The sequence below is a fragment of the Melanotaenia boesemani genome, chromosome 4 (genome assembly GCF_017639745.1).
Source record: "Melanotaenia boesemani isolate fMelBoe1 chromosome 4, fMelBoe1.pri, whole genome shotgun sequence".
In the NCBI taxonomy this organism is placed as follows: Eukaryota; Metazoa; Chordata; class Actinopteri; order Atheriniformes; family Melanotaeniidae; genus Melanotaenia; species Melanotaenia boesemani.
This window is the reverse complement of record NC_055685.1, coordinates 3,818,869-3,843,381: the sequence shown is the minus strand read 5'-3', so window position 1 is coordinate 3,843,381 and position 24,513 is coordinate 3,818,869. Positions and strand designations below refer to the sequence as shown.

At 37.9% G+C, this 24,513-nt stretch overlaps 6 protein-coding genes and 1 long non-coding RNA gene across 7 annotated transcripts; 3 read left to right on the top strand and 4 right to left on the bottom strand.

The window, feature by feature from the left end:
* The first annotated feature begins 825 nt into the window (after positions 1-825).
* On the top strand, positions 826-1,899 carry LOC121638390 (histone H4). The gene has a single exon (XM_041983130.1). The coding sequence runs from the start codon at positions 853-855 to the stop codon at positions 1,162-1,164; it is 312 nt and encodes a 103-aa protein (XP_041839064.1). The 5' UTR covers positions 826-852; the 3' UTR covers positions 1,165-1,899.
* A 5,363-nt stretch (positions 1,900-7,262) lies between these two features.
* Positions 7,263-7,744, bottom strand: LOC121638378 (histone H3). Its single transcript, XM_041983116.1, has one exon. The coding sequence runs from the start codon at positions 7,735-7,737 to the stop codon at positions 7,327-7,329; it is 411 nt and encodes a 136-aa protein (XP_041839050.1). The 5' UTR covers positions 7,738-7,744; the 3' UTR covers positions 7,263-7,326.
* A 370-nt stretch (positions 7,745-8,114) lies between these two features.
* On the top strand, positions 8,115-8,647 carry LOC121638384 (histone H2A-like). Its single transcript, XM_041983123.1, has one exon. It carries the CDS (start codon positions 8,115-8,117, stop codon positions 8,499-8,501), a length of 387 nt encoding a protein of 128 aa, XP_041839057.1. The 3' UTR covers positions 8,502-8,647.
* A 4,325-nt stretch (positions 8,648-12,972) lies between these two features.
* Positions 12,973-15,470, top strand: LOC121638367 (histone H1-like). The gene is made up of 2 exons (XM_041983105.1): positions 12,973-14,348; positions 15,184-15,470. The coding sequence occupies exons 1-2, from the start codon at positions 13,681-13,683 to the stop codon at positions 15,194-15,196; spliced, it is 681 nt and encodes a 226-aa protein (XP_041839039.1). The 5' UTR covers positions 12,973-13,680; the 3' UTR covers positions 15,197-15,470.
* Positions 15,471-17,084: 1,614 nt separating this feature from the next.
* Positions 17,085-17,666, bottom strand: LOC121638387 (histone H2B 1/2). The gene has a single exon (XM_041983126.1). The coding sequence runs from the start codon at positions 17,476-17,478 to the stop codon at positions 17,104-17,106; it is 375 nt and encodes a 124-aa protein (XP_041839060.1). The 5' UTR covers positions 17,479-17,666; the 3' UTR covers positions 17,085-17,103.
* Positions 17,667-18,408: 742 nt separating this feature from the next.
* Positions 18,409-20,697, bottom strand: LOC121638394. The gene is made up of 7 exons (XR_006010015.1): positions 20,565-20,697; positions 20,344-20,438; positions 20,017-20,143; positions 19,590-19,707; positions 19,410-19,486; positions 19,126-19,239; positions 18,409-19,031 (listed from the first exon to the last, which is right to left on the bottom strand). It is a non-coding gene; the product is annotated as an uncharacterized LOC121638394 (long non-coding RNA).
* A 689-nt stretch (positions 20,698-21,386) lies between these two features.
* LOC121638389 (histone H4) lies at positions 21,387-22,150 on the bottom strand. Its single transcript, XM_041983128.1, has one exon. It carries the CDS (start codon positions 22,139-22,141, stop codon positions 21,830-21,832), a length of 312 nt encoding a protein of 103 aa, XP_041839062.1. The 5' UTR covers positions 22,142-22,150; the 3' UTR covers positions 21,387-21,829.
* Between the last annotated feature and the right edge of the window lie 2,363 nt (positions 22,151-24,513).

Below are 24,513 nucleotides of genomic sequence, written 5' to 3'. Positions count from 1 at the left end.
TTTTACTTATTCTGCTCCATATATAATATTATAATAATCACACCTATAATTACTTCCTATATACTATATTCATTTATACTTTTTACATTGTACATTTTTACTCATCATGCTTTTATTCAGTTTTAAGGTTTATTCTCTTCATATACATGCTATACTCTGTTAAAAGATGACCTTTATCTGGTCCTTCCTCAGACCCTTAGTCAGACTGGTTCCGGTGGAGAAACAACTATGTGAGGTTGTTTTGACAACAGCTCTTGGAGTTGTGTGTCTTCAGGAAGGAGGATTCTTTTTACAGAAATGTATATCTATTTTTTTTCCTCTTGCCTCTCCAGAGTCTCTCTCGACTTCGCGAAAATTGGGATGATCACTCTCATTACTTTTGAGTAATTCTGTATTCAATAATTCTCCTGTAATAGACTTTTTTATACTTTTACTCATTCCAAACTCTTGATAATTTTTTTTCAGATATTTTTTAATGAACTGGTTTATATGAACAGTTATATTCTGAATAAGGTGATCATATAATGGACTTTTTAAACTGGATTATATATATTTTAGTTTATTTACTTTTATTTTCAAGGTCTAATTTACATGAGCTACCGTTCTCTCCCATTGATCATTTTATAGATCCTCCCCTGCTGTGTTTGTGGAGAAGACCGACTAAAAAGGAAAGAAAGGAACGTGCTCCCACCGCAGAGCAGAAGATGGAGCTGCTGAATAGAAAAACACGGAGGATGACGATGACGTCACCGCCCCTGACAATTCTGTCTCCTTTCACGTCCTCAACCAAGTAATAAAAACAACTGCTCTGTCGACAGACACACATCTGTTTCATTATCCGAAAACATAATCATGAGCGGACGCGGCAAAGGAGGTAAAGGACTCGGTAAGGGAGGCGCTAAGCGTCACCGTAAAGTTCTCCGTGATAACATCCAGGGAATCACCAAACCCGCCATCCGCCGTCTGGCTCGCCGTGGTGGCGTGAAGCGTATCTCTGGTCTGATTTACGAGGAGACTCGTGGTGTGTTGAAGGTTTTCCTGGAGAATGTGATTCGTGATGCCGTCACCTACACCGAGCACGCCAAGAGAAAGACCGTGACCGCCATGGACGTGGTTTATGCTCTGAAGAGGCAGGGCCGCACTCTGTACGGCTTCGGAGGTTAAACCGGGACCAACACAACCAGCAAACTCCAAGGCTCTTTTAAGGGCCACCCACGTTTCTTGAAGAGCTGATCACTAATATAGAAAAGATGGGATTTATGGCTCTTTCAAAGGATCAGCTCCCTTCAAACAAGTCATTCAAGACTGACTTGTTCTCACTTTGTCATATTGTGAATTTTGTAAGAATCAATATGTATTAAAATCCGCTATACATGATTTAAAAAATGAGGAAAATATAAAGGATAAACCTGAGCAGTCAATGCAAATTCTAGTAAATGTGTCAAAAAGATTTTGATTGTTTTCATTCTTATGCTTCCACTTTGTATCTAAGGCTTGTTTTATTGGACAATGAGATACACATGAATATTTTTAATCATGTCAAGAACTTTGTGTTGCATATGGCATGAAAAGCGCTTTATAAAGTTTGATTAAGGCAGTGTCAAATGTGTGTAAAAATGGCTCACAAATGTACGACTCACAGCTGTGTCGGTTCCCATCGTTTTAAGTCATTCAAAAGAATTGATTAGTTTGTGAATGTCACATCTCTATAATAGAAGCAAAGAAGACAGAAATGTTATTTTGAATTACTATAGAGTACATATTTAAGTGAAAAATCCATTAGAGCAATGACATTGAAAAATTGCATCTTTGAAATGTACTAGCTGCTGGAAAGCTGATGCTGAGCAGTTTACCTTTTTCCTTTGTCTAATTTCAGAATTAAATTTTTAAATCATTTTAAAATGGGGCAGCATTATTGTAAAATATTTCCTTCTTTAATATCCACTTTTTTTTAATTAAATATTTTCACAATATACTTTAACATTTTTATTTCATTTCTTAAGATTGTTTTGAACCTTTTTACAAAGTCTGTTTATATTTCATAATGCCCTTTTCCACAATTTCTATTACATAATTTTGTTTTTCACCAGAATGACTTCAGCTCTCAATCAAAGCTAGTGGGTTGGATTCTGCTTGGTCCTTTGAGACCGATTTGTTTTCCTAGACACCGTTCATGGCCGTTCCTGGGGAGACAAACTCCTACATACAGTCCTCAGACAGTAGACATGACCAGCTCCAGCATTTCTGCAGCTCTGCTGACTAGCTGATCAAATAGAGCGTGGTAATCTGTCAGGAGATGCTGTTTTGACTTGTTTAGATCATATTTTTTAAATGCTCGGGATGGTAATTGCTGCTCAGGATGCTAACCTTGATGACCGTTTGAGAAAAACTGAGGATTGGGTGCATATAGAATATGCAGAGGAACTGTCTTTGAGTGCTGGCCATCCACGACTTGAAAATCCGTGTGAGACTCAGGACTTTGCTCTCTGGTATAACCATCCGGAGTATTGCTAACATGTTTGCTGTATCGCTCAGCACTGTTAGGAGAAAAATGGTGGAAGAAGGTTTACGGTAAGTTACTTTGAACATTTTTATGGAAATGGAGTGAAATTTAGCTCACTGCTGTATTTTCATAACAGTCTGTACAGTTGTTGCTGTCAACAAGGACAAATACTTTTTATAATCTAAGTTTTTTCTCAAGTGGAACGACTTATGTAAATGTGTGTGGCTCGATATCTGTGTAAAATGTGAGCTGCAAGAACTCCTTTAATAGATAAATTGTGCTATTCTAAACTGCCTCAGAATTATCTCACATATTGCATAATTATTGTGTAGCTGGCTGACCATTAGCTGTGTTACTGTTCTTAAACTGTGCTATTATCGTGCACACTCTCTCTAATATAACGAATGTTTTGCTCCATGAGTCTGAGAGTAACGCAGCTTTCATTCTTTGTTTGTGCCACGCATGTAGCAGAATTGACAATAAAGCAATGTGATCTCTTAAGTTGTTGATCACCACAAGAACAAGGCAAACAGCAAATTTATTTAATTATTAACTGAAAACAACAGTTTTCTAGGCTTTCAGAATTTTGTGTTAGACATTGTATATTTAGTTGATGCTTGCTGTAACATTATCATGTGTTTTGAGATGCAGGAAATCTGATAAGTTTTCTTGTTGAAGATGAAGAACTGGATGCAATAGTGCTGGATGTTCAGTACTGTCACCTAAATGCTGGCTGGAGAATGATGCTGGGACATCTACGATCCAGAAGAATACACATTCAAAGTAAGGGGGTACTGTTTGGATATCCAAACACAATATATAAAAATTATTTTTTTGTAAAAATAGTTGAGCCTGTCAGTACAAGATTGTACCTTGTCATTACCTCTGTAAACCAACTGTGAAGTCAAAACATCATGACAGTGAAAATAGCTAAAACTGTCTCATCAGGATCTCGACTGAGAGTCCATGAGACGCGTCAATCCAGAGGGGATCATGATGATTATCTATTCAGACTGTCAGATGCCGTCAGCACAGTGTGCCAGCACCAAATTACCTCTGGCATATAGACAGAAATCATTTGTTAATTTGGTCAATATTTTCTTGTACTATCATCCATGTGTGAAATTCTATCTATCTATCTATCTATCTATCTATCTATCTATCTATCTATCTATCTATCTATCTATCTATCTATCTATCTATCTATCTATCTATCTATCTATCTATCTATCTATCTGTCTATCTGTCTGTCTGTCTGTCTGTCTGTCTGTCTGTCTGTCTGTCTGTCTGTCTGTCTGTGTCTGTTTCTGTCTGTCTGTCTGTCTGTCTCGGTTGGCCGGTTGGTAGGTAGATCGGTCGGTTGGTTTTGTGCATTCGTCTGTGCATGTGTTCTATCACCCCACTGTCACCCTGAATTATGCAGAGCATTTCAATCACAGATGCCTTTTGCATCACATTCAGCATCGTCTTCAGGCATTTAAAGAAGCTTGGAATCAACACGAACTGAGAACAGATAACAGCTGTTCACCCCTTCAACTCAAGGAGGGACATGACTTTTCACAGGTACACAAGGATCTAATTATTGCATACAACATTTTACTGTGTAGATGGGACACAAGTCAAACAGTGAAACAGTCAAACATACCTGAAAAGAGATAATTGTGGCTTTGAATAACCCAAAAGCATGCACACCTGTTGGCTCAGCAGGAGAGGACAGTGACACGGCTACTGTGTAAAACATTTTAAATTCTTTTTCAGGTTCATGACAACTATGGCGTGGACAGGACAGGACCACATAGTCACTGTCCATCAACTGAGATCACCATTCCAGAGATCCAGCTCCTCCGTTTATTAAATCAACAAGAACTTGCAGAATTACCACACACCAACGCTCCACTCAGCCAGGCTTTACTTTCAAACTGTTCATGCACTCAGACATTTGCTTCATAGCAACTTTTGAACTGAGAGTGCAAGATGCATCACTTTGTCATTGCTCATGTAGTTACTTTGTAAAATATATACTCTTTGATATATGATCTTGTAGTCTGCCTCCTTTATTAATTACTGAATAACATACAGACGATACAGTAATTGCTGCTGTCACATACTGTGTTCATATCTGTGTGCGCTTATAACAGATTCTCAAACTTAAATCCTTTTTACCGCTGAAACAACAGTGTCAACCTAGCAAACATTTCCACATACAAACTTCTGTGCCAGCTCTGTACATAAATTTGTACACATGTAACAAAACCGATTTATTAGAATGCATGCACTATGATTATGCCCTAATTTCCGCACTACATGTCTGTACTGCATCTGTATGAAGCAAATATTAACAAAACATGCAGTAAACATACAAAAAGTCTCATATCCCATTGTGTGTGTTCAGTTCTCAATTTAACCAGAAATATAAGGAAAATAATTACCTAAAAAAACATAAGATGCTATGTAAAATTGAGAAAAATCCATTCTTTGCTAATTTATTAGCCAAATTATTCAACAAATGCGTAAATGGAATGGAATGAATTGTGTAATCTGATTTCCAGGCCCGACTGTATAAAAAAATGATTTCACGTCACTTTACATCACTGAAACCTTCATGTAGGTGTGCTTGTATTTTTCCCTGTCTGTATAATTAACTGGAACTCACACATTACAGGAACAACAAACACAGAACTCCCTTGCAGTTTATATAAGTCCTAAACGAGACCAAAACCTGAATCAGAGGATTTGACTCGTGCATGTTCACACAAAATGACTCATAGTTCTGGTAGTGTGCAGGAAGACGCAGGACCTCAAAACAGTGGAAGACTTAGGAAGACCTTGGCTATTCACCACTTTTGCAGTCTTTTCTGTGGGCAGGACTTCCCGTGCAGTCCAGTATATCAGAAAGGTCTTATGCTGTTCACATGATGCTGCCAGAAATACATTGTTTTGGACAACAGTTACGTATTGTAACCCCAGCTTCTATTAGTATAGGCTTTGCCCCTTTAAGGCTATTGCTATTAGGTTTATCCCTCACGTGCACACGCAGCCCTGAAAACTTTAGTCCACGCCCACCCACACCTTCATTTAATAACCCAGAAAATGGCAAAGGTCTAATGGCTGCGTCGTGCATAATGACACATCATGGCAGCCCGGTGTACAGATGAACAGCAAAGTGAGAAAAGGCTCTGCATCGGGGCCAGTGAAACAGCTTACTGCTGTGGGATGCCACAATGAAGGTCCAAACGTGAGCAAAGCTGGGAAAAAGGCAACATCTCCAAATGCCAACAGGCAGGAGGAGAAGAACTGTAGTCACTCCAAAAAAAACACCTAGAACAGAATGGCTCAGGGAGAAGCCGGAGACATCCCGCAGATAAAAACGGATAAAAGAGCATGGTGAAGATCATGAAGCTGCATTACAAATTTCCTCCACTGACATCCCTCCGTACAGGTCTGTGGAGGAAGAAATCCCTCTGGTGGAATGAACTCTGAGACCCTCTGGAGGAGCTACGAATCTACCGACAATATGCTCACACACAGATGCAGCTACAACGTAAGCTTCAAAGAATATGATTCACAAAATATGAAGAAGAAAGCAATTTGAACTTTATTTCTTCAAAAGGATATCAATTTCATCCTGATATCAGTAAAATTTTGATCAGAAAAAAATATGATTTTTTTTGTTTGTTGATATGTTACAAGCAAATTTCATGTTGGTCATAGAAAAAAATGGCAAAAATGGTCAAGTGCGAATTAAAAATGTAAAATTGTATATTTTTCTTTTAAAATAACATTGTCTCATATTATGAGATCAAGAACATAAATAATAACAGTTTGAAACTTTGGAAACATGATCGGACACACTTTTATGGGCTTTTTCATTTCATCAAATGTTGTGGACTCAAATGGCAGCCGTTTCATAGAATGACCGGTTTCTTCCATCCTGCGCTGCCTCGTCAGCGTTGCTTATGTGAATATTTATTTTAATCATTATCTGATTTATTTTCCAATTTCCTCAGACAAAAGAAGAAAGGTGACAAAATATCCAGTAATAAGAAGTAATCATGAGGTTGTTCTCAATTTATTTTACATGTTTCAAAGTTTAATTTAAACAAACACTTGCAAAAACCCAGTTTACACATTTCTAACCATCATAGTTTAATTTTAATATCAGGTTGATGTTGGTCTATTTAACCACAGCTTCTTTTGACTGATGCAGTTTAACACACTTCACAGTCCTTTTCAAATATATGTTACACACACACATATGTATATATATATAAATGTATATGTGTATATATATACACACACACACATATATATATATATACACACACACACACATACATATATACACTTATCTATGAAATTTATCATGAGGAAGAGGAGGAGAAGGACAGATGCAAGGGCGAGACAAGTCACTAGGGAGTCCATTGATGCTGCAAGTGGAGCTGTGAATTTTTTTTAAATTTTGGGATTTTCATCTGTTCAGGCTTTTATGATGATTAAATAACAGCCGTTCCCATTTTATTGCTTCATGTTTAGTTATATACAGTGATGTGTGAAAGAGTCAGATCTGAGAGCCCAAGCTTTGTAGAGAATCAGAAAAGGCTTCCTGAAAAGAGCTGAACATCCCATCACTAATGTACAGAATATGGTTATGAAATAATCAAATGCTGCAATAAATGAGTTCAGCATGAGTCACTAAAGTAATCACATCAAATCAATCTATGCCTGGATTATTGGTGTGGATATTGAGAGGATGCAGCTCTTGATACTAGTGTGTTTGGCTCTTAAAAGAGCCGTTGTTGTTGTTTAGTGGAGTATTTATGAGTTTATGCTCTCTCTCCACGGATGCGGCGGGCCAGCTGGATGTCTTTGGGCATGATGGTGACCCTCTTGGCGTGGATGGCGCACAGGTTGGTGTCCTCGAAGAGACCGACCAGGTAAGCCTCGCTGGCCTCCTGCAGAGCCATGACAGCAGAGCTCTGGAAACGCAGGTCGGTCTTGAAGTCCTGAGCGATTTCTCTGACCAGGCGCTGGAAGGGCAGCTTCCGGATGAGCAGCTCCGTGGATTTCTGATAGCGACGGATCTCTCTGAGAGCTACAGTACCGGGCCTGTAGCGGTGAGGCTTCTTCACGCCGCCGGTGGCCGGGGCGCTTTTGCGGGCAGCCTTGGTGGCCAGCTGCTTCCTGGGAGCTTTGCCTCCAGTGGATTTACGGGCAGTCTGCTTGGTTCTTGCCATTTCTTCAGCTTTCTCTGATCAGGAGAAAATAGTTAGAAAGGAGGAGACCGGCTGCTTTTAAACTGGGGGACCGGGAGTGAAACTGGACCGCCTGCTTCAGACCTCCGGCTCCTGATTGGTGAGCAGCTCCTCTCGGAGCTCAGCCCCGCCTCGAAGAGCCTCCTCCCGCCTGAATGTGCGCCGCTTATTGGAGAAAAGTGGCTTGAAAATGCCCGCTGAAATGGAGAAGGAGCCGCCCTCTGCAGCTCTGCGGGAAGCCTCTTCTCTGGTTGGTCTGTCAGGGTTCCGGCCCGCGCTCTCCTACATTTAAGGAGGCTTTCTGCTGCTTCACTCACATTTTCTCTGAGTTTTCGAGTTAAGAGGACAAGATTTGAATCATGAGTGGCCGCGGAAAGACCGGAGGCAAAGCCAGAGCCAAGGCAAAGACCCGCTCCTCCCGAGCTGGACTCCAGTTCCCAGTCGGTCGTGTTCACAGGCTGCTGCGTAAAGGAAACTATGCGCAGCGCGTGGGAGCCGGAGCCCCCGTGTACCTGGCTGCTGTGCTGGAGTATCTGACCGCTGAGATCCTGGAGCTGGCTGGAAACGCCGCACGAGACAACAAGAAGACTCGTATCATCCCCCGTCACCTGCAGCTGGCTGTCCGCAACGACGAGGAGCTCAACAAGCTGCTGGGCGGAGTGACGATCGCTCAGGGCGGCGTGCTGCCCAACATCCAGGCGGTCCTGCTGCCCAAGAAGACCGAGAAGCCCGCCAAGGCCAAGTAGACCCAACACCTCCCTTTACACAACCACAACGGCTCTTTTAAGAGCCAAACACTTCTCACAAAGAGCTCTGATTTTCATGTATCTCCAGTGGGAAATATTCTGTTCTATATCATGCCTCCAAAAAGTTTATTTATTTATTTATTTTTTTTAACATTTAAACTTCCTTCTACCAGAATACTTGCAACGAGATAAATGAACCATGTAGCCTTATTGTGAGTATCACTCTATTCAATTAATGTTTAATTTCCGTTTACCCCGCATTTTTACAATAAAAGATTTTGCTTAGTGAAGGGGGGAAAAAAAAACATCTTTCCTAAAACACCACCACTTTCCTGGATTAAACTGTATTAAAAGTTATTGTTTGAAATTTGCTTTTATTTAACTTAAACTGGATGTTTTAACTTCACTGTAATATAAAAAACCTCTTCAGAACTGAATATGCTCTTTTTGGAAAAGATTGGCTGAATTATTTATAATAGGAAAAATCAAGATGACTGGAATGTTTGTTACAGGACTTTGTCCTCTTAAAGCCAGCTGATTAAAATAAAGCTCAATTTACGAAATATTATGTGTGTGTATATATATTTTTAGGTGATTTAGGACTTTATTAAGACCACAGGGGGATATTTGACATGTTGCAGAGAAAAAAACAAAGGGGGGGGGGGGTACTTGACACTCATGTTTGAAAAGGAAAAGTTCAGGACTGTTAAACAGGGAGTTCCAGGTTAAAAACCTCAGTAACTCAAAGTTTAGAAACAATTAGGTTTATTATCAAATATTTCCATATATGCTCCAGGTTCACAAAAAGCCTGTTTTTCTTCTCAGTGTCACAGCTTCACAGTGAATTTGTTTCGATCTCATTAAAGGGCGAATGGAGGAAATTTTTCGGACTCTGTAGCAACAGCACAACGTCTGACTTCACATCAGAAGGTCGTGTGTCAAACCAGAGTAAAAAGAAGCTCCTTAATCTGATGATAAATGAAATTGACAAATGTTTAAACTGCCTTCTGGTTTTTCTAAATGTTTGTTTAAATAAAACTATGAAACATGTCAAATAACTTCAAACATTTATATTTTTACCTTTAACCTCAAGTTTATGTCTTATTACTGGAAATGTAGTCATCTTCTTAATTTGAGTTATATTTGGAAAATAAATCTGATAATGATATATATATATATATATATATATATATATATATATATATATATATATATATATATATATATATATTTATATATATATATATATATATATATATATATATATATATATATATATATATATATATATATATATATATATATATATATAAATATGTATATTTATATATATGTATATGTATATTTATATATATGTATATGTATATATATATATATATATATATGTATATATTCAAATAAACAGAGTTGATGAGGCAGAACTAATGGAAGAAATGTTTTTACTGCTAAATACAGCTGTTTCCTCCCAGAAAACTAATCAAAGTGTGGTAGACTCATCTCTCTGTGGATCCAGCTTTACTTAATCCATGTTCCAGCTTTCAGGCCTTCCTAAAGATGCTGCTGATGAAACAAATATGATTAGATCATCAGGCTGAGGAAAACAATCTGAAAGCCTTCAACAAATCTGAAAAAACTTTCCTTTAATCTGAAAAGAAAAGACAGAAGATAATCATCAAGAATACTGATGTAGAATGTTTTAGTCACAGATCTTATAACAGGTCAAACTTTTCCTTATTAACATTTTTTACATTCAGTGCAGAACTATATATCCTCTCATTTCACTTCTTTCATTTCATCTTCTTTGATAGAACAATTAAAGTGACACAACAATATTAAAAGAGTGAAGACGTCAAATATTTTACTTTCCTTCTTGAACCTGTTGTTTTGTTTTGGACAGAAAACCAGAAGAGAACCATAAACAAACTCAAAGCCCCAGTGTGTAACTGGTGCGCTAATATAATGTAAGCAACAGAGTAGTGCTATGTTATTACAACTGCAGAAACCACAGAGAGTCATAAATGTGAAAATATCAACATCCCACAGAAGTCTCAAGTGTCCCTCAGGTGATGAGGAACAGAACAATAAATAATAATGTTTTTTTCTTTTTTTTATGCGATAAGTTACAAGCATGCCCTCCTTGTATTTGGTACCAAGCTACTGCTAATAGTTAATGTTATCGTGTTAAATCATTTTCCATGACTTGCAGACTCAGAGATCATCTGATGAAGAGGGAGAGGAATGGAAGAATAAAGTAGATATTTGGACTACCCTGCCCTGTTTCTAACATAACGCCGAAATAAACTTCACTGATTGAATTAACTGACCGATCCAGCAGAAAGCCTGCTACTTCCGCGTCAGCTTTGAAGTCCCTCTCCTTCATCAATTGCCTCCATAATGCTCCACCATGTATAGGTGCTTATTTGATTTCAGGCACTTTTGATTTTTTTTTCTCAAAAATAAAATGTCACAACACCTAGCCATCTAAATATGTCCATTCACATCAATTTAAGATTTTTTAAAATCTTTATGTTTTAGTCAGATATCCCAGCAAAATGTTATTACCGCCACAAAGCAAATTAAAAAACTAGAGAAGAGCATTGTATAAAAATAAAAAAATCATTTTTAGCTAATATCACTCTTCTCACATCCTAGATGTGCTGTACTGTCTTTCAAATGTATATTTATTAATTTATCTAACAGTTTTACACATTTGCAAGTGCAAATTTTGAAGAATTGTCATATCAAATAAGATTAAATTATTCTACTTCTTCGCCAGGAACTCAGGCTTTTTTTTTTTAAAGTAAATTATTGAGAAAATACCAAATAATTAATAGTTATATTAAAAAACAAAAACTGTAATTTATTCTTAATTTGCTTTAAAAGAATACGTAAATAGATCATGTGTTGGTAGTGACAGAATGTAATGGTAATGACAAGCTGTTTGGTAATGACACCTAATAAAATTATAAGGTGATTTGTCAGGACAAATTAGGAAAAAACTTACTGTTCCAGAAGTTGAAATGTCCGTTTTCCTTCTGTCCTAGCATGTGCTTGAGTAGCAGTACAAACAGATACAGTCAGTGAACTGATACGTTTTTCAATAAACTTTATTGCTCTGAAAACCTTCAACGTGTGTTGTAAAAAAATTACCAAGAGTCTGGAATGAGTAAAAGTATATAAGGTTTATTTACAGGAGAAGTATTGGAAAAAAAGGTGGCTTGCAAGCAAGAGAGTGGTCCTCCTAACTCGCATGAAGTCGGGAGAGACTCTGATGATTCATCAGAGAGAAACTGTTTTATTCAGCTGGTCCCCAGCTGAAGGTCAAACAGCAAGATAATAATATGAGGAATAGAAGACTTAATGGCGCCACTTTCTTCCAGTTTTCAGGCAAAGCCCACATACCACAACAAGCTGATGTCCCAAACAACTATTGCTATCTAGCAGGTCGAAAACCAGTCTCAACTCTGCCGTATCAGAGTTCTGGGAAGAAAGAGATCAGTCTGACCTCACACACACACACACACACAATGAAAACTGTAACTTCAGTATTCTGTAGAATGAGAACACACAATATGAAAATGTAAAAGTGAATGGATTAACAATATTAAATTAATAAAGAAACTGAATATACATGTGATTGTTATGAGTATATATGAGTGATTACCATATGCAGTTAAATTTCTTTCACACGTGGTGGTAATGACAGCAATATTAAGGGACAGACACATTTTATTAATAACAAAAGAGTGAATTTAAAATATATGATAAGAATTTGATGATATGATAATAAATCACTAGTTCTATTGTATTTTAAGGAACTTATACCAAAAACTAAACAATTCATTTTTCATTAGAACGATCAAGCACCACATATATAAACCCTGAGCTAGGGACTGGGCGGAAACTGTAAAATAACAACATAAAAATGTCAAATTAAAGTAAAAAAAATGTTTTAGTAATGTTAAATTTTAGACAGAAATTACACATTTTGAATAGTAATCACTGGTTTTATATATATATATATATATAAATAAAACTTTTATTTAAAATTCATATCAGGTACACCAAAAGGCCTGAAATCAAATAAACACCCGTACACTCTGGTTTGCTCCCAGTTATTGTTTCTTTTTCTTTTCTTGGCTATTTTTTAATGTCTCATGAAGCAAAGAGTACGGATGGTCATCCATTTCAATGTAAACTGGCAAGTTAGGGTCAAGTCATCTTTGATTAACATAAAACAAAACAAAACAAAAAAAACTATAACTTTTGTTTAGCTGACGTATTCGGATATTAACTAATTTTTAAAATGTTTCATCCATATGTGTAACAAACACATTTTAGAAAAAACAAGTAATAAAACAGATTCTGGTTTGATAACTGGATGTTTTTTTTAAGTCTCTGCACCCAAAATACCAATCAATGCATAAATATTCAAAAATTTCAGGTTTCTCTGAACTGGTTTATGATTTATTATATTATATTTCTGGTTAAAGCTGAATGAAAAGTCATCATGAATCTGGATGGGATCAAAAATCTTCATCATGGAATCTGAGCAGTGAACCAGTATGAACCAGTCTGTGTCACTTCTTCCAGCCAGTTTATTGTCTGATACTAATAATTATTAATTTGACGATGACTGACTGTGAAAGTGTGTTTTTGGTTCCAGCTGCTGATGAATCTACATTTAGTGGAGACGGAAGTCTGTTCCTTCGGATCATCTGGGACATGAACATCCGCCCGAGCAACGACAGTGTCCGTGTGTTTACTTCCATCTAAAACTGGCTCCGTTCAACTCAACAAATCACACCAGCGGAACCATTTCACCTTGTTTCTGTGCACAGATGTCTCTGCTAACGGGATCATCGCTATCACAGGTCATACAAGAACTTTTACTTATTTTACCAGCCGAAATGTGGAGAAAAGTCGCTGCGAGCCGCTGAAACTGACCGAGGATATGACATGTTTGAATCTTCCTGAAAGGAAGAGAAAAAGTCCTGGAAGCCAAACATGAGCTGAGTCTGGAGGGACGAGGGATTTCTTCCTGTTTCAGTTACACTCCTGTTGGAAAACAGTTGTTTTGTCGTGAATTAGTGATGAAAAGATAGCGGAGAAAACACAAGTGTGTCCAGATTTGAGGCAGCAGCAGAGCTGCGGAGCGTGTTGTCTCTCCACGGTTCTCATGTGTGTTATAAGTCCCGCCTCCTGCTTTGAGCTCGAGACGTTCAGACGAACAGCGCGAGGAAAACACATAAACATGGCAGAGGAAGCTCCAGCAGCAGCGCCGGCTAAAGCCCCGGCCAAAGCCCCGAAGAAGAAGACGGCTCCCCGGGCCAAGAAAGATGGACCCAGCCTCCCTAAGCTCATCGTTGCCGCTGTGGCAGAGTCCAAGGAGCGGAAGGGGATGTCTCTGGCGGCACTCAAGAAGGTGCTGGCCGGGAAAGGTGTGGATGTGAGCAAGGCTAACAAGCGCATCAACACCGCCGTCACCAGCCTGGTAACTAAAGGCACCCTGAGCCAGACTAAAGGAACGGGAGCCTCCGGTTCCTTCAAGCTCGCCAAGAACGAGCCCAAAGCCGCCAAACCAGCCAAGAAGGTGGTGAAGAAGAAGGCTCCCGCCAAAGCCAAGAAGCCCGCCGCCGCCAAGAAGACCACGGCGGCCAAAAAACCAGCCGCTAAGAAGGCAGCAGTCAAGAAGTCCCCCAAGAAGGCTCCGGCCAAGAAAGCGGTGAAAAAGGTAGCAGCCAAGAAGAGTCCTAAGAAGCCCGCTGCTAAGAAGCCAAAGGCTGCAAAGAAGCCCGCAGTCAAGAAAGCTGCCGCAAAGAAGCCTGCAGCCAAGAAGGCCAAGAAGTAAATGAATCCACGAAACTACTCACAAAAAAAGGCTCTTTTCAGAGCCACCACACACTCCGTCAAAGAGCTTATTCCTTCTTCACAGAAATGCTGACATGAGTCACTGTTAAAATGTAAAGTAATACTGCTCCTTCGAAAACATTACGTACTGCCCCTGACTGGTTTCTGGAAAGAACGGTCCTGAAAGCTGGTTTTTTTTAGAGACCCGTCCATGCTTTCTGTGATCAGCACAGTCCCTTTTACTTTATTTATTGTTATTTATTTATTGTATTTTTATGCAATAAGTTTTTATTTTATGTTATTGCAGACAAAATTTATTTTATATATGTAAATGACTTTGAAAATATGTATGTATGTATATATATATATATATATATATATATATATATATATATATATATATATATATATATATAATGCACCATTTGTAATACCTTAAAGGTGTTACAAATGGTGCAAGAAAGCATAAAAACCAAGAATAAATAGCAAAACCGACAATGAAATCATAAATGAGAATGATTAAAAGCAAGATAAGTTAAAAGTCAGGTGAAGATTTCATGCACACATGTATGAGAAAAATGTTTATACATTTTTTTTTTTTTTTTTTTTTTTTGTAACATAGATTTTAAAGTGTTTGCGTTTGGTGAAAATTCAATGTCCACTGGCAGTTTGTTCTACTTGTTTGCATTTTAACAGCTAAACGCTGCTTCTCCATGTTAAGTCTGGACTAGCTGACCTGAGTCTTTGGATCTAATAGCTTTGCTGGTTTATTCTCTGAACATGTCACAGATGGATTCTGGGCCTAAACTACAGCGTTCTTTGTCTTCCCCAGGACGACCTATTAAAAATAAGCTTCACCCAGACTGTACTATCTCCCTCATCAGCCAGCAAGCCAGGATTGTACTGTGTTCAAGAGACTGCATGTGAAATAGCCTTTTAACTAAAGTCTCCATTTCGCTGGCGGACCATCACTATTTACCTCCCTGCTATGAGCCATGGACGAAGGAAAAACACTTACTTCCAGTATCCCAGCCCCACTCACAACACAAAGAATCAACACTAGCTTATAGTTAGCATCCCTCGACTGAGTATGTATGACTCCCTCCCTTCCTGCGAGCTGCATACAAATTACTCACTAAGCTCCCAGTACCCTGGCGCAGACTCGACTCGTTGCATGAACGAATCACTTAGTTATTTAGTATGGAGTCACGTTACGTATGACTCATTCACTCACTCACCCCCCTCCCTCCCGGCTCTCAGCTGCAGTAACTCGAGCTCTTTGAAAGTTGCTTTCTCACCTGAGCTGTTCTACTGCGCTGCTCTGATAGTCTGAGTGTTGCCATACGAAGAAATTCAGTCTTTGTCTCGCAAAGACATGAAGCAGATGAAAGAAATTTTCTTACTCATTTTCTCCACTGTTAATTCTGAAGATAAACTATAACTTAGAAACTATAACTTGAGTGTCCCACTTGCCATTTGCTGCTGCATTTAATGTAATGAAAGTGCAGCACACAATAGAAAATCATTGCGTTTCGCCCTTCTATTATATGTTAGTATACTTTTGCCGTATTGAAGGAAAAGATTTGAATTGTTGAAAAGAAAGATATTTTTATTTTGTTTTTGCTCATACATGTTTGGGGTGGGAGTGATGTTTACATTTACAGTAGCATTTTTATTTGATATCTGTTGATCTTTAAGTCTTCTGCCCTTGCAATAAAATGAATTGTTTTCCCGTTTCAAACAGCATTATTAGCTGTATGACCTTGTCGGAAATGGGAGGTGAAGCTTGTGTGTACATAGATTGTACAGTCTGGTAGAGATGTGACGTTCATGAACGAATCCATTTTGAACAACTCTTTGAAATGAATGATGGGAACCGATTCACAGCTGTGAGCCATTCTTTTTATATACAAATTTTGACACTGCTTTCATCAAATCAAGTTTTATTTATCAAGTGCTTTTCATGCCATTGGCAACACAGTTTTTTTTTACATGATTAAATACATTTATGCATATCTCAGTTCGTATCTTATTGTTCAATAAAACAAGCCTTTACATACATCAAAGAATAAGAATAAAAACACTCAATGAAATCTTTCAGTCACACGTACACACACACACACACACACACACACACACACACACACACACACACACACACACACACACACACACACACACACACACACACACACACACACACACACACACCACCTTTCCAGCGAAAAAAGACTGAATAAATAAATGAGCAAACAAGCTAATAAGAAGTTGTAAAGTCGAGTCAAATAAAATAAAATTTGTGACATCATAGAAGTCTGATGTCCAACACGTTCCATAAATGTGAAGCATCTATGGGCAGAGAATGTTGTTTAGAAAGAAATGTATAGTACATTTTATATTAGGTACATATTGATAGTCATTCTTACATATCGTGCCAGTCTTGCTTTGAATGGCTGTTTGAAAGGAACGGCTTAAATCCCATCACTACTGTCTAGGTAATTTATTGACTCAGTCAGATTTAGTTTGGTGAATGACTTAGTTAAATTTACAGAATTAAGTCTATCACTGAGAACCAACTAAGGTTTTGCTTATGTAGTGCATTTTTGCATTGAAATTTTTTTTTCCTGCAACCACCAAGAAGTGATGACATTTAACATTATTCATTTTTCTGTGTTTCAAGCCTTGAAATCAGCTCTTTAGATATAGTGGGTGGCTCTTAGAAGAGCCTTTGATTTCTTTTCTGCAAGGGTGTTTACTTGGAGCTGGTGTACTTGGTGACGGCCTTGGTTCCCTCAGACACGGCGTGCTTGGCCAGCTCACCGGGCAGCAGGAGGCGGACGGCAGTCTGGATTTCCCTGGAGGTGATGGTGGAGCGTTTGTTGTAATGAGCCAGACGAGACGCTTCCGACGCGATGCGCTCAAAGATGTCGTTAACAAACGAGTTCATGATGCTCATGGCCTTGGAAGAGATACCGGTATCAGGATGGACCTGCTTGAGCACCTTGTACACGTAGATGGCGTAGCTCTCCTTCCTGGTCTTTCTCTTCTTCTTTCCTCCTTTGCCGGCGGTTTTGGTCACGGCTTTCTTGGAGCCCTTCTTGGGCGCAGACTTCGCGGGTTCAGGCATGTTGTAATCTTCGATACTCTGAGGCAACGAATACAGGACCAGAGTGCAAGGAGTCTAATTTATACAAACTGTAAGCAAATCTCAGTGCTCCATCCCCTGTGTGTGATTGGTTGAGCTGATTGACCAATGATGAGTGAGGGTGGAAACCTGTTTTCGGTGACGGTAGCAAATTGTCTCCGGAAGGAGCATTTCAGGCCCTTTGTGCTGACTCACTGCTCCTCTAATGTGACTTCATCTGTGTTACAGACGGTGAAACTATTAAAACTTTTAAGTTTGTGGTTAATCTGAATAAAACTTACTCTCAAAATGGCTGCCCCAAGTTCAGGAAGTGCCATTGAGGTAGAAATAATGGTGTGCGGATTGATCTGAAATATTTTTACGCCAGATTATGTGTTCTAGAGTCAATACTCATTCTGAAACATATATCTTAGTAATTTATGTTTAAAATGTAGTTTATCAATTATAACGTGGAAAGTAATGAGGATTTTACCATGATACCAAGTTGGTAGCAACTACTTATTCTGCCCACCATTATCATGCAGAATGTAGCTCATCGCGAGCGTCGCAGGTTTTGAGCAGAGCCCGCTCAGAGTATATCGAGGGCTCAGACATGACAAAATGATGAATGCTTTGTCTGAAAGAGGTGCTGCTAGAGAGAGACAGATGCCACTCAATCCTTTCATACTGTAGGCAGGCAGGTAGGGCAAAGAGGCAGCTGAAAGGGATTCTCGAAAGGGTTTTATACATATACGACTTTGTTCACGCGTTACACATTAACACGCTGATGTGAACAGCTTTATTTGGTATGACAGCATCTTTTATGTGGCATCAGATCGATGCGTAATCTTGGGCAGGATGACACCCCTGCTTCCAACAGGAAATTCACATATAAGATCCGTTAACCTTCTTTATTACAGCAATGGCCCTTTATCAGCAGACTGCGGTGAAGTTAGTTTCAAGTTGGATATTGGATATTCGCGCTGTGGTTGTTGACTTAGGGACTGTCAATAAATTTTGAACCATCACTCTTCAGAAACAAAACTTATAGCTGTCCTCTCTTGTTACCAACTCTCACAAAATCAATGAAATATCATGCAACAAAATTAAATGAATCTGCTAAATTACCAGATTTTTGAGTGATTTTGCTGTATTTTTTTGACGTGTTTTTAGCCATTTTTCTTATCCAGAATTTCTGATTATCCTTCAATAGCTTCCAGGTCATGTGACCCATTGACACAAAATCCATCTTAAACTGTTCTCCTAGTCTCCACAGATGAGGCACACTCATTTTTATCCTAGTTACTGAAATTTTATTTCTGTTTTTGTTGTAATTCTGTAATATTAATATAGGATAAATCTTTAATCGATCTCATGCGAAACAAAACAAGTTGCAGCACCATTTTCAAAATAAACTGTCAACATTTATTAGAGGATTATTTGCCATTTAGTAACACAATGAGCATTTCCAGCTGCCCTTCTTGGTTTAATCAAAGTCTTCCTTTTTCTTGTTCAAGCACAAGCCACAACCATCGATCACTGTCATATCACTGGATCTGTTCATACAAAAGATAACATGCTTGAATCTAATCAATTTGCAGCATTATTTTCAACATCAACTATTAACATTTAGTAGAGGAATGTGTTTACCTTTTAATTGCACAATGGGCATTTCCAGCATCCCTTCTTGGTTGTATCAAAGTCTTTCTTCGTCATATTTAAGCATATGGCATGGAACCATCGATCACAGTCGTCACACTGGATCTGTTCATACAAAAGAAAACATGCATGTTTACTGGTACATAAATACGGGACATATTCCTTTCCTGTCACAAGGTTGTTTACTTTCTTGCCATGTGATATCGCAACATGTTAATGGCTACCCCAAGTTACTTCTTAGATCTGGTTAAAGATTAAACATTGACAATTCTCACCCAGTCGGTGATGTGGGGCCCAGACACAGGGGGTTTGCTACCAGCACACATTGAGCAACAGGTGTTGTCATCAAACACTATAATCATAAAATAAGACAAAGACCCAATATTATTAAGTGTGTGTTTGAGTACATGTAAAAGTATGTGTATGTTTATGTATGAATGCATGTATTAAAGTACCTGATGCATCAAGGATTTGAAGAGCCAGTGCTTTTCTTTCGCCTTTCATTGCCTTCTTACTTGTGTCAAACTTAACATCTGGCAGCAGAGGAAATGCTTCCATCAATGCTTTTGCCATCTAAAGAAAAAAAGCACTGCTGTTAACAACTCTATATTTCATGTAATAATAATACAGACAAATAGTTACATGTGGACACACATTGCATCATGCATCCACACACACTAAAATAGGTAGAAATACATGTATAATATGCTTAACCAATTCTGAGTACAAGGAATGCGTGATGCATCCCATTGACCTAAGCTCTTCTACTGGGGAATGCAGAATAAAAGCTTATCCAGTTTATGAAAACACATGCAGTTAGGTTATTTGCACTTTCACACCTTCCATACAAACACATCAAAAAACAGTAAATCCTCAATTTACTTTGACTACAATGACTCCACAGTTGTTTCCATCTTGTTGGATAGGGTGGCACATAGCCCCCCCTTTCCAATGGATCCCAACCCAGTCTGTTTTTCCATGGCATGTCCTTCTCATCTTGAAGTATTCCCTAGATAATGAAATTATTTGTGTCAGAGCAATTATTATTTATTTTTTCTGTTCATATGACAAAAAATGATTTTGCAACTATCAGCTTCTCAAAATGTAAACCACTGTAGTGTTAGCGATACTGGACAAAACATATGTGACTTCTTTCCCAATGTTATTTGTATTTCAAAAAATTTTTTTTAAACATATTTCTTGAATTACTGTATTCTTCCAGCAGCCTTTTTGGAGTCCTCAAGTTCTGATGACAGTTGTGCAGGATTCATTAGGAAGACTGTACTGGCTTCTGTATTGATATACTGAAACAGACCAACAAATTAAGTATGAAAGTGACATGACAGAAAACAGTTTTATTGAAACTGATTTCAATATCATCCGCTTTAACCAAAATATCTGGTAATTTCTTAGCAGTAAAGATTGCAAACCAGCAACTTCCAGTGGTTGTTGTTCACCAGCAGAAATGACAGAAGGGCTTCATAGTTGTCAAACTTGACCTACAAAATCATAAAAGAAAGCTAATGTCAATGGGTCACATGACCTGGAAGCTATTGAACGATTATCATAAATTTACAGTACAAAAAATACTCAAAAATAATAAATGACTATAAATGCAATAAAAAATGAGTGTGCCTCATCTGTGGAGACTAGTAGAATAGTTTAATATGGATTTTGTGTCAATGGGTCACATGACCTGGAAGCTATTGAACGTTAATCATAAATTTACAGTACAAAAAATACTCAAAAATAATAAATGACTATAAATGCAATAAAAAATGAGTGTGCCTGATCTCTGGAGACTAGTAGAATAGTTTAAGATGGATTTTGTGTCAATGGGTCACATGACCTGGAAGCTATTGAACGTTAATCATAAATTTACAGTACAAAAAATACTCAAAAATAATAAATGAGTATAAATGCAATAAAAATGAGTGTGCCTCATCTGTGGAGACTAGGAGAAAAGTTTAATATGGAATTTGTGTCAATGGGTCACATGACCTGGAAGCTATTGAACGTTAATCATAAATTTACAGTAACAAAAAATACTCAAAAATAATAAATGACTATAAATGCAATAAAAAATGAGTGTGCCTGATCTCTGGAGACTAGTAGAATAGTTTAAGATGGATTTTGTGTCAATGGGTCACATGACCTGGAAGCTATTGAACGTTAATCATAAATTTACAGTAACAAAAAATTACTCAAAAATAATAAATGAGTATAAATGCAATAAAAATGAGTGTGCCTCATCTGTGGAAACTAGGAGAAAAGTTTAATATGGATTTTGTGTCAATGGGTCACATGACCTGGAAGCTATTGAAGGATAATCAGAAATTCTGGATAAGAAAAATGGCTAAAAACACGTCGAAAAAATACAGCAAAATCACTCAAATCTGGTAATTTAGCAGATTCATTTAATTTTGTTGCATGATATTTCATTGATTTTGTGAGAGTTGGTAACAAGAGAGGACAGCTATAAGTTTTGTTTCTGAAGAGTGATGGTTCAAAATTTATTGACAGTCCCTAAGTCAACAACCACAGCGCGAATATCCAATATCCAACTTGAAACTAACTTCACCGCAGTTATCAGCAGGGCAACACTTAGTCTGCATAATTTACGTAGGTAACCACTCTTAACACGGTAACGTGGGTGGCCCTTAAAAGGACCGTTAGTTTCAGATTAGTTACGGATTTAACCTCCAAAGCCGTACAGAGTGCGGCCCTGTCTCTTCAGAGCATAAACCACGTCCATGGCGGTCACGGTCTTCCTCTTGGCGTGCTCGGTGTAGGTGACGGCATCACGGATGACGTTCTCCAGGAAAACCTTCAACACACCGCGAGTCTCCTCGTAAATCAGACCAGAGATACGCTTCACGCCACCACGGCGAGCCAGACGGCGGATGGCCGGTTTGGTGATTCCCTGGATGTTATCACGGAGAACTTTACGGTGACGCTTAGCGCCTCCCTTACCGAGTCCTTTACCTCCTTTGCCGCGTCCGCTCATGATTATGTTTTCGGATAATGAAACAGATGTGTGACTGTCGACAGAGCAGTTGTTTTAATAACTTGGTTGAGGACGTGAAAGGAGACAGCATTGTCAGAGGCGGTGACGTCATCGCAATCGTCATCCTCCGTGTTTTTCTATACAGCAGCTCCATCTTCTGCTCTGCAGTGGGATCACATTCCTTTCTTTCTTTTTATGATAACATTTTTAATCGGTCTTCTCCACAAACACAGCAAGGGTGGATCTAAATTAATAATAGGGGATCCAGGCAGGAGGACAAACTAGGAAAATGATAGTACACCTAAATGAGACTGTATGAAAAAATATAGAATCAGTCTAGACTTCCATCACGCCATTGTAATTTTTAGCAAATAACTGTAGGTATTGTTTGTCAGTTCAAAGCTCTAATGTAAAAAAATGTCTAAAAACACAAAGAATTATTTAAATTTTTTTGTTATACATTAATGATTGACAAGGAGTTCTTGCGGATCACCACTAAGCCTCTGCTATCTACTTTCTTTGCGACGCTTGACCAGTACATACCACACTTGATGGAAGTCTTTCGGGGGGAAAGGAGGAACAGCTGGAAAGGAAAAAAAAGAGGTCTCTTGCTTGCCATCTCAGAGGCTTGTATTATAATTTAGTAGATGTCATAAGAAGACTACAGCATTATGGACAGCAAACAAATTGTTAAATGGGGATATTAGTTTGGCTATTTCGTCTCTGCTTCTTAATTAATTGGTAGATCAACATGCAAAGTTTTAACCTAACCTAAAGAATAATTATGCTAGTCTCCTAATAATCTGATTACTCTATCTTAAAACAAAAACAACAAGGCAAGGTTTTAATAGAATCTCCTCCTCTACAGCATGACACCATGCATACAAGGTGAGCATGCATTTTGAAGTCCTGTTGCACCTAAGACTACGACAAACTAATAAAGGAGTACTTGATGAGTCGTAACATGTTAACTGTTAAAGTCTCATACATATTCTGATAAAACTGCATATTGTAAAAACACTTATTAGGAACACAACATCTATTGAGAAAAGCATGTCCTTTTTAATACCAACTCTTGTAATAAAGTATTTCTGGAGCTGGCGTTATATGCTCACACCTGTTCCTTTTAAAACTGATTCACAGACATACAAATGGATTAAACATACAACAATTCACTCACTGCTTTTAAACATGCTTAGAATAAACTACGTTGTTAAATCTTTTAACTCAGACCACTTCTCTTTAGTACTAACACTTCTATACCGTTTTCATTTTACCAGCTGAAAATGGTAAATGCTTTGTGTGTTTTTTCCTTTGGTATCTAAGGAATACATAAAATTCCACTGACATGCCTATTCGATCATGTATGCAAAAAAGTAACTACAAACACAGTTTGGAGACGTGTTATTTCCTTTTTCCCGTTGAGTCATTACCTTATCAGATCTTAAACAGAAGTCGTTTAGACATTCTTTGTCTTATATTTCTTCATTCATAATACAGACAGCGAGGCAAATGGCTGTAATTATGTTGATTCAACAGATTTTTTTTAAACATATAATCTGGCATTTAAATATTTCATATCAATCCACACACAAATATTTCTTCCACAATGGCGCTTCCTGAAATTACACCATTTTAACAGTGACTTCTATTCACATTTATTCACCATGTACTTAAATTTCCAGAAGTTCATTAGAGGAGCAGTGAGTCACCACCGGCCTGAATTTTTTTTGAGCCATATTTAATACTGCAAAAGCAAGATGACTTAATCTGAAGAATGAGAACTCTTTTAAAACCTAAAGCTAGCAGATTAGATTCAGCATCAGTGCTACATAGCTTCACATGTTCTCCATCTATGCCTAAATAGTGATTAGCAGGCTACCTGCCGACAAAGCGATGTCTGTCTCACTCTTGCAGCACCTGTCCCTCTCCTCATGAGCATGATCACACAACTGACTCTTGTGGATGCTATAGAAACTTCTCTCTATGTCTTTCTACCTTTCCTGCCGTATTATCGAGATTTTATATATATATATATATATATATATATATATATATATATATATATATATATATATATATATATTAGATATGCGCTGCTGTCGGGCAAAAACCTATCTCCAAAAGTATCATTTTTCAAAAAATGAAAACTGTGTGGTTTTGTAATAACTGGACATAATGTCATCCAACTTTGGATTGTGTTTTAATCATATATCTTTGGTTAAATATTTGTAAAACAGACAGACAGACATAAAGGGTGACAAATAGTACTGATTTATGAAGGAAAACAAAAATCACAAATTTTGGACATAGGAGGTTTTTGGGTCGGGTCATGAATTCTGCAGGATGATGTGTTAACCCATTGTTTAAAA

Excerpts from the sequence above, each read along its gene's own strand:
- LOC121638387 (XM_041983126.1), bottom strand. The coding sequence starts at position 17,478 with ATGCCTGAACCCGCGAAGTCTGCGCCCAAGAAGGGCTCCAAGAAAGCC.
- LOC121638378 (XM_041983116.1), bottom strand. The coding sequence starts at position 7,737 with ATGGCAAGAACCAAGCAGACTGCCCGTAAATCCACTGGAGGCAAAGCT.
- LOC121638389 (XM_041983128.1), bottom strand. The coding sequence starts at position 22,141 with ATGAGCGGACGCGGCAAAGGAGGTAAAGGACTCGGTAAGGGAGGCGCT.
- LOC121638384 (XM_041983123.1), top strand. The coding sequence starts at position 8,115 with ATGAGTGGCCGCGGAAAGACCGGAGGCAAAGCCAGAGCCAAGGCAAAG.
- LOC121638367 (XM_041983105.1), top strand. The coding sequence starts at position 13,681 with ATGTGTGTTATAAGTCCCGCCTCCTGCTTTGAGCTCGAGACGTTCAGA.
- LOC121638390 (XM_041983130.1), top strand. The coding sequence starts at position 853 with ATGAGCGGACGCGGCAAAGGAGGTAAAGGACTCGGTAAGGGAGGCGCT.